The 8689-nt window shown below is 41.3% G+C and overlaps 1 protein-coding gene across 5 annotated transcripts in view; it reads right to left on the bottom strand.

The window, feature by feature from the left end:
• Positions 1–531: 531 nt before the first annotated feature.
• The window catches only part of ALKBH3 (alkB homolog 3, alpha-ketoglutarate dependent dioxygenase), a 40410-nt gene continuing 32252 nt past the window's right edge, over positions 532–8689 (bottom strand). For all 5 annotated transcript variants that reach the window (XM_067557589.1, XM_067557587.1, XM_067557591.1 and 2 more), the window contains 2 exons: positions 1534–1632; positions 532–954 (listed from right to left, as the gene is read on the bottom strand). In XM_067557589.1, coding sequence (XP_067413690.1) covers positions 862–954; positions 1534–1632 — 192 coding nt within the window. In that variant the 3' untranslated portion in view covers positions 532–861. The remainder of the gene's footprint in view (positions 955–1533; positions 1633–8689) is intronic.

Raw genomic sequence — 8689 nt, 5'->3', positions numbered from 1 at the left:
CAAGGCAACATGTTCTAGTGGGCAAGGCACTGGACCAGTAGTCAGGAGTCATAGGTTCTACTCAGCTCTATCACTGACTTGTGAGAGTTTGGGTAAATCCCTTCCCATCTGTTTCCCGTCCCACTTTTATCTGTCTCACCTATGTTGATCAGCACTTCAGAGCAAGAGCTGTTTGGATAGCACCTAGCACAAAGAAGCCCTGACCTTGGTTGGGGCCTCTAGGAGCTACTGTAATACAAATATTAATAAAACTTACCTTCTTTGCAAAGTGCTTTGTGATCTACAGATTAAAACCACCATGTAAGAGCTAGGTAACAGTATTATAAGTGCACCAAGATCCTCTGAGTTGATGTGCTATTTAAGTGCAAAGTATTCTTTATGCACATATCTACATGGTTTCATGTAGACCAGTATGAGAGGGTTCTTTTCTGTTACTTGTCTCTGCTATAAAAACCCATTCACATTTTGCCTGGGGATTAGGGTGGTGGTAAAGAAGCACTGATCACTGAAACTGCTTTCCACACAATGGGCGAACTCTCAGATCTTTAATTTTATGCAAGCATTTTCACCTCTCTCATAAGGGACAGATAATTATTTTTTAAAATAAAAAAAAGTCTATAAATTAGCATAATCAAATAGCATCTCATGTCTGAAAATACAACAGTGTCATTCACATGTCACAGGGAGCTTGTGACTGCCAGAGTTCTCCGTGACAGCAGCTCCTTTCCCCGCTCCCCATCAGATGCTTGACAATAATTGTGAATCCATTATTGCTTCTTGCTCCAAACCTGCACCACAGGTCTGAGACTCTGGACCAGCTATGATGTTATATCCAGTAACATTCAAGACAGTTGTCTTCATTCACCTTTGCATTCCCTCAGGGTCTGGATAAATGATCCTAAATGTCAAGTTTATCCGTGGTTCCCTGGCATGATACTCCTTAGGTATCCGATGCTATGAACATTATGAACAAAAAGAATATGGGTTTGCATAATTAAAAACACATTTAATATTCAAATACAAAATATTTTGTATCCTCATTTTACAGGATGACACATTACTCACTTTTCATAATAATTAGATAAGATATAAAGCCCATGTCCTGACTGCTCAGGGCCATTAAGAAGCCCACAGCACTTTTTGTAACAGTAGAGCAGTTAGGCCAAATTACAACTTAATTATGTTCTGTCTTTCTAAGTTGCCTATGCACTTTCAGATGCCTACTGTGTTTGTCACTGCCTCTCCTAAATGCTGGAACATCACACAGGAGATTAAGTGGTGGGTGGAGTGATAACTATATATCACTATATTAAAGAGATGCTCTTCAGCTTAAGCCATTAATTTTGTGGGATGCATTGAGATTCTTGGATGGAAAGCTCCGTTAATATGTAGTGAAGCATTATGTTATTGCCCAACAAACATCTCCCAAAAGCTTTCCCAGTAATTCATGTCCCCAACGGCGTACTTTGTGGAAATCCAGAAAAGTGTACCACGATGGGGAAAAGCATGTTCATGTTGCCCAAGTATTCTCACCTGCCAGTCTGCCTGGGTAGCTCCCTCCATCATCAGTAAAGTTCCATGAGGTAACGGAATCCGCACTCTTTCCACATAAGTATAGTCCCCACTCTCCTCCTAGAAAGAAGAATTAAAAATACAGACTTGTGTGCATTAGGGGACTCCACATTAAAGGTTAAAACAAGAAAGGGATTCCCCAACAAGTTACCAGTTAGGACTTCAGCCTGATGAGGTTCTCACTGTATCATGAAGACAAGCTATACCACCCTCTGTGTTACTGTCAGGCAGCAGCTGTATTTCACCAAGGTTCACAGAAGGAACGATTATGTATGAGGTCAGACTAATCATAACACCTAGAATTTCACCAACTGGTTCCTGCATCAAGCCCATCACTTCTAATTGAGTTAGACTACAGCTTATCTTTTAGATAGCCATTGGGCCTTGTTTAAAAGGTTTCCAGTGATGGAGAATCCATCACATCCCTAGGGTAAGTTGTTCCAATGGTTAATTACACTCACTAAAAAAATTGTGCCTTATTTTTAGTCTGAATTTGTCTAGCTTGAGCTTCCAGCCATTGTATCTTGTTATGCTTTTGTCTGTTAGATTGAGGAACCCTCTACTATTCAAAATCTTCCAATGTAGGTACTTGTATACCATGATGATGTCACCTCTGAAACTTCACTTTGCTAAAATAAATAGAATAAAGAAGTTTAATCTATTTGTGAGGTTTTCCAGACCTCAAATCACGCTTGTAACTCTTTCCACAAATCTTTTCAATTTGTCAACATTCTTTTAAAAGTGTTGACATCAGAACTGGACACACTATTCTACCATTGGTCTCACACATGCCATATACAATAGTAGTAACTCCTTTCTATTTCTACTCAGTCTTTCCCGGCCTATACTTCCAAAGATAGCATTTGCTCTTTGCCACCACATCACGCTGCAAACTCACATTCAGTTGGTTATCCACTATGGTTCCTAAAGTCCCATCTGAGTTGTTGCTTTCCAAAATACAGGCCCCCATCCTATAAGTGACCTACATTACTGTTTCCTTGATGCTAGATCTTGTATTTATCTGTATTAAGATGCATGTTTGATAAATTGTGCACAATTTATCATTCTGTCCATTCATATTGCTCTGTAGAACTGACCTGTCATTATTTACCATTCCATCAGCAGTGATTTTGTTTTCTTCAAGATCATTGATAAAAGTGACGACTAGTATTTAACCAAAAACAGATGGCTGTTGGGACTGCACTAGAAACACCCCCCTGGATCATGATTCCCCATTTACAATTGGCTAACTGATAGATCTCGAAAACTAATTTTTAGTCTATTTAAATCGGTACTACATTGATTTTGTATAATGCTAATTTTCGAAATCAGAATGTCATGCAGTACTAAGTCAAACGTCTTACAGAAGTTTATTATGCCAACAGTTATCTTTGCCAACCAAACGCATAATCTCTCTAAAAATGTTATCAAGATTGTTTGCCAAGACCTATTTTCCTTGAAACCATGTGGATAGGTATTAAATATGCTGTCATCATTTAATTCGTTATTGTCTGTATCCCATATCAATCTTTGCTAGGCTAAGTGGCTGATAGTTACCTGGGTCATCCTGTTCATCCTTTCAAAATACTGACACATTAACTTCCCACCTCCCAATCTTCTTGGACTTCCTCGGTCCTCCCAAGTTTTGTAAAATATCAACTTCAATGGCCCAGAGAGCTCCTACTAAATTCTTTTAAAACTCTTGTGTACAAATTATCTGGTCTTGCAGATCTGAAAACGTTTAGCTTTAGCTGTTTAACATTTTCTGTATTACTGTCCGAATAGAAATGATTTAATTATGACTGCAAACTGTGACCATCCAGCTTCTTCCCAAATACAGAACTGAAATATTTACGGAACTCTTCTGCCTTGTCTGCACCATTACCATCCCTGTTTAATAAAGGTGTAATGAGATGTTCAGGGAGGTTTAAGGTGGAAATTCACCTACAGAATTTCTTTAAACTGCTTTCTTTAAATTGCTTTAAACTGAAAAATTACTATTAAAAATGGACAGACTCAAGGTGTTTTTATTTTTTTGTTTATAATAAACCTTGAAGCATGAAACTAAAATCTGCCATTATAATTAAAAAAAACAAACATGCTACACTTCTAAGACGTGATAGTTTGTCGCTGCAGGTTCAGTCCCAAGGCCTGGGCTGCATAAACATGGGTTTGTTATTGTAGCTTCACCCCACTGTGGACACAATGAATTGTTAACTTTAGGGTCTTTTCAACAGTTGGCTTGTATGCAAACTGGTTTGTTAGTGTAAAGTCACTTCTGAGGGCTGAGCTACTGACTTTTTCCCCTATAGGAATAAGGTGCAGGAGAAGACAGCCAGGGAGAGAACACTGAATCAATTATTTGTTCATGAAAAAAGACAAATATATACGGTGACTGCAAACAGATGAGTTAAAAAATGTAGGTCAAGCTTTAAGCTTCTAAACTTTGACAGTGTCCCTGCAGAACACAACCACAAACCCTGAAGACAGACACAGAACTGATGCTCCAGTTGTTTTTTTCCCCATTTATTTATTTACAATTACAGAGGCAGTCTCTCTTCCTGTTTCTTATAATGGTTGGTGCACTCCTAAAAATCACACTCACTGCAGTTAGCCTGCAGAAGATTGAAGAGGCATTGCTAAAATGTTCCAGCCCTTGCTCAAGATGGCAATTACTCCCAAGTGAATTAAACAAAGCCTGTCTCTAGTAGAATGGAATAAGTCAGATGAAATGGAGCTGTGCTTCAGGGGAAAGAGATAAGACAGGCCACAACTTATTGTGTCATCTGAAAGACTATTGTATCATCTGCAAGACAAGTGTAGGCCATGTCATTCAGAAACATCATGGCACAACTCAGACTCCGAAGAGGGTTATTAGAGTAAGATTCTATGCAGCCTGAAGCAAAGGAGTAGTTGCCTCAAACTGAGGCCTAGTCTACACTAGTGTTTTGTTGGAAAAAAATCAGCTTTTTTTGACAAAACAGTGCTGGTGTATACACTGCAATCAGCCTCCTGCCAACAAAAATGCCCTGGTTTTTTTTTTTTTTTTTTTTTTGACAAAATATAAACACCTCGACAAGAGGTGTAAGGCTTTTGTCAGCATAGTTAAGGCGATGCAGTGCCAATGTAGCCACCGTCCCCTTGTATCGGTGGTGGGGCTGTCATTCTTGTCAATTTCACCGCTCTGACAAGAAAGTGGAAGCCGGGGTAGCTAGTTCCCAGTCTCGGCTGGGAGCGGGGTGAGCAGCCCATGCTGCTGGGAGCCAGGGCTGCTGGTTCCCAGTTGGAATGGGTAGCCATGTCAATTTCATGGCTCAGCAGTGCTTGGAGAAGATGTGAATGGATAATCAGGTGCCAGCCTTATAGATGTCCAAAATGGACATGTTCCTAAGTAGAGCCATAGAAGCAGACTGTGCCCTAGTAGAATAGTCAGTCACTCCCAGGGGAGTGTGCAATCCAAAAGCTTCATAACATAACAGAATACATCCTGAGGATCATTTAGACAGGCTTTGAGTAGAGATAGGAGCTCCCTTCATCCTGTCTGCAGAAGAGACAAAGTATCTGGGGGAGATCCTGAAGGATCTGATTCTGTGTAGTAATAAGCAAGAGCTTTCCTAACATCCAGAGTGTGTTAACTCAGACTGGGATCTGCTATTAGTGTGCTCAGGAATTGACACGCCTCTCGTTCGATAATGACAGAAAGGCTTTAATTACTATACTTATAAACATATAAAATGAGCCCCCAAACCAAAAGTCCAGTATATTTTAGCTGCAAAAGTAATTATCCTCACCAATGCAGGCAAAAGGCGGTGATGGTTTCTTAGCAGCTTCCCCCGAGAGCCTGGATCCATGGTCTCAGAAGACAGCTGGGCAAGATGGCAGTTCTTGTCAGTTTCTTGTCAAGAATGATTCTTTTTCTCTTGAAGCTTGCCTGTTTGCTCATATCCATTGCTTCTCTTTTATATTCTTAAATCCAATGTTTTTCAAAGCATTTTGGTAATTTACATGAGTAAACACAGGAATTTCAGAGAACAATACAAGAGGGAGAGACCCATGTGCTTTACTTAGTGAAAAGGGTGCTAGCCACCTAGATGTGTTGTGTAGTTTCAGTGTTCCACCCTTCAAACAAAGAGGTACTGGGGTTGTTGTGATTAAATTGAGCAATACCTGGGGTGGCATCCAGCCATTAGCTTTGATCATAAGGTATTTTGAGAGGTCTGGAGCCATGGAGGTCTAGCATGCCCTGCATTTAACACATTTCTGTTTACTGCATAGATGAGTTACTCCCAGAGGATAAGCTCATTAGGGAAAATGGTCCAGACAGAGAGGCAATTAATAAACAGTTACCTTAATGAAATACCAGACATACTTTGAAAATAGAAAGACAGCATGGGTGTGTTGCAATGAGAAACAATCACCCCTTTTCAAAAGGGACTCCAGCCACCATTTCACATACTCTGCAATATGCAATTTATTAATTTGGTAGCTTAATTTTATAAGTAGGCCCAGCCCAGATGAAATTTCATGGTCTACAGGTGTGAAGATTAGCTTCTTTCTTGGAGGATTTAGGATAAAAGATTGGCAACTGCACTATCTGATTGTTGTAGATCTTTGGAGGAAATGAGGATGGGGATGAAGGACCACTTCATTCAGGTAGAATACTGTTTAAAAATCTGCCAAAAAGGCGCTTAATTCTCCACCTCTTGTAACTGAGGTGATGGCTACTAAGATGGAGGTCTTGAAGGACAGAGGAAAGAGTGAGCAGTTCACGATGGGCTTGAAGGGTAGTTTCATCAAGACATTGAGGACAAGACTGAGGTACCAACGTATTTTAGGCTCTCTGATAGAAAGAAAGGGGTCGGACATGTTCTTAAGGAATCTGTATGTTGCGGGGTGTGTGAATGTGGACACTCCACCTGCAAGAGTGAAAAGCCATAATAGCTGCAAGGTGCTCTTGTTGGAACTCGGCAGCAGGCCTGAGATCCTCATGCTCAACTGGTAGTCGAGTATGCAAGTGAGGTGGGACTCCATTGTGGACAGTCCTTTCTGGGTGCACCAGAAGCAAAAGCACTTCCATTTTTGCAAATTTAGCACTCTGAGGTATAGGACTGGTCTCCATCCTCCCTTTTTCTTGGGGACTGGAGATGGAATCTGTGCTGGAGGTGGCGCCAAGACTAGTGGTCAGGTCAGTGCCAAAGGGAGAACGGATACTTGCTGGGCCAACAGCACCATCAGATGATCCTTTCTGGCACTAGCCAGAAGAAAAGCGTCAAATTCCTGAAGGATGAAGAGGTCCTGTGGGAGCAGGAACGAGCTCGGCACCAGAGAAGCGAGTTGTTGGGCAGCCTGCTGTGATGTAGCTGCCGGTACCAGAGGTATCATGAACAGGCAATCTGTACGTTCTTTGAGCACCGGGCCTGTTAGAGTATGTGGTACCAGAAGAGCTAGTAACCAAGGGGTTTGGTATTGGTGCTGATCTCCTTGCAGAGTTCTTATGTCAAGAGGGCTCTGAAGTGGATGTCAAGGCTGGTACTAAGCAGGGCTTCTCAACATGGGAAGCTTCAGAAGTCTTCTCTGAAGGTGGGTGAGACTCAGTATCAGGATGGAGAGGAGCCTCCGCTGCATCCGTACCGGGACAAGAGTTCCCCTTAGCAACTGACCTTTACCGAGATTTCACCTTCCTCCTCCATTCCCTGTCATTAGACTTGGGTCACCTTTTCTTAGCATGTGTTGGAAGTTGCAAAGCTGCTTGATGGGACTTGGATGTTGGAGGTCAATGAAGTATTTGGGTCTTCTGAGACCAATGTACAGGGAGGGACTCAGGCCCGGACACATAGGCAGTCCTTAAGGAGTACTCCATAAGGAGTAGCTTGAGCCTGTCCCTCCCCTCAGCTTCCTAGACCTGCTCTTCAAAATGGAGCAGATCTTGTAAAGTTTAAACCATAGGGTTTTGACCATACTTTGGGCAGAGAGGAGACCGCAAACAAAGGGAGAACTGAGGCAGCAGGAAACCCTGGCTGCCAAGAAAGGAAGAATGCATAAAGTGCAAGAAAAACAAACGAAAAGACTGAAAACAGAAAGAAAATCAATTAAACTCAAAATAAGAAAAAGAAGAATAAATCAACTAAGGCGACAAAGTTCGCAAGCTAACTATGTATACTGCAGCGGTGGGGGATCCGACTTTCCCTGCACACTCTGAGACTAGGATACATATTGCGCAGGGGCAAATCCATGGACACAGCTACTGAAAATCTCCAGTCAAAGGTGCTCCACAACTACTTGAAGAATATGATATTTAAAGTGTTATTTTAAAAATAATTATAACCCAAAACTGCTTTCCATTTTAAAAAACAAAGGTCTAAATTTTCAAAAGTGACTTATGATTTTGGGTGCTTCGTTTTAGTGTGCCCAACTTGACACACCTTACAAGGACAAGTGCTCAGTGCTTTCTGAAAATCAGGTGAGGCACCCAAGAATGAGGAACTCAGTCAGCATCACCTGAAAACGTAGGCCTCCGTGTTTAAATGAGAGTAGATTTGGGTACGAACAATTCTCAATGCAAAAAAAAGGACAAAAAGAATGTGGATGTAGCAGATAAAGCCTTCCCCTTTAAAATGGGAGTGTTAAATCCAGTGTGAGATTTAAGTGAAATAAGTTTGGTGGGTCTCAGATCAATTCCCAATTAAAAGGTTCCAAATAACAAAAAGCAGGACGTGACAGAATTGACTGAGAACTACAGCAACAATCCCTCATGCCCACGAAGTCAGAGGGTGACAGAATATGGCCAGTCATATTGCCAGTGCTTGTGCTGGGAGTAATGGAACCATTTGTGTTTTTCTTTGTGGTATCTAAGGGCCCAATTCTCTAAAGTTCTGAGTATACTTGGCTCCCACTGAAGTCTGAGAGTGTTGAAGGTACTCAGCACTGCTCAAAACAAGCCTAACATGCTGTTTGCTAGAACAATGCTGGTTTGAAAAAGAGTTTTATGAGGCACCCAAGAATTTTTGGACAATCATCTTCTTCTGTTAGAAACATACCCAGCAAGCTATTAGCAGAGATAAAGAACTTTTTTGGAGGGGTGGGGTTGCTTTTGTTTTTTAAATTTCAGAGAGAGGGA

The sequence above is a fragment of the Emydura macquarii genome, unplaced genomic scaffold, assembly GCF_026122565.2.
Source record: "Emydura macquarii macquarii isolate MOO-44397 ecotype Brisbane River unplaced genomic scaffold, CSIRO-AGI_Emac_v2 contig_1876, whole genome shotgun sequence".
Lineage (NCBI taxonomy): Eukaryota > Metazoa > Chordata > Testudines > Chelidae > Emydura > Emydura macquarii.
The sequence above is the reverse complement of the archived record's forward strand: the minus strand, read 5'-3'. Positions and strand labels throughout refer to the sequence as shown.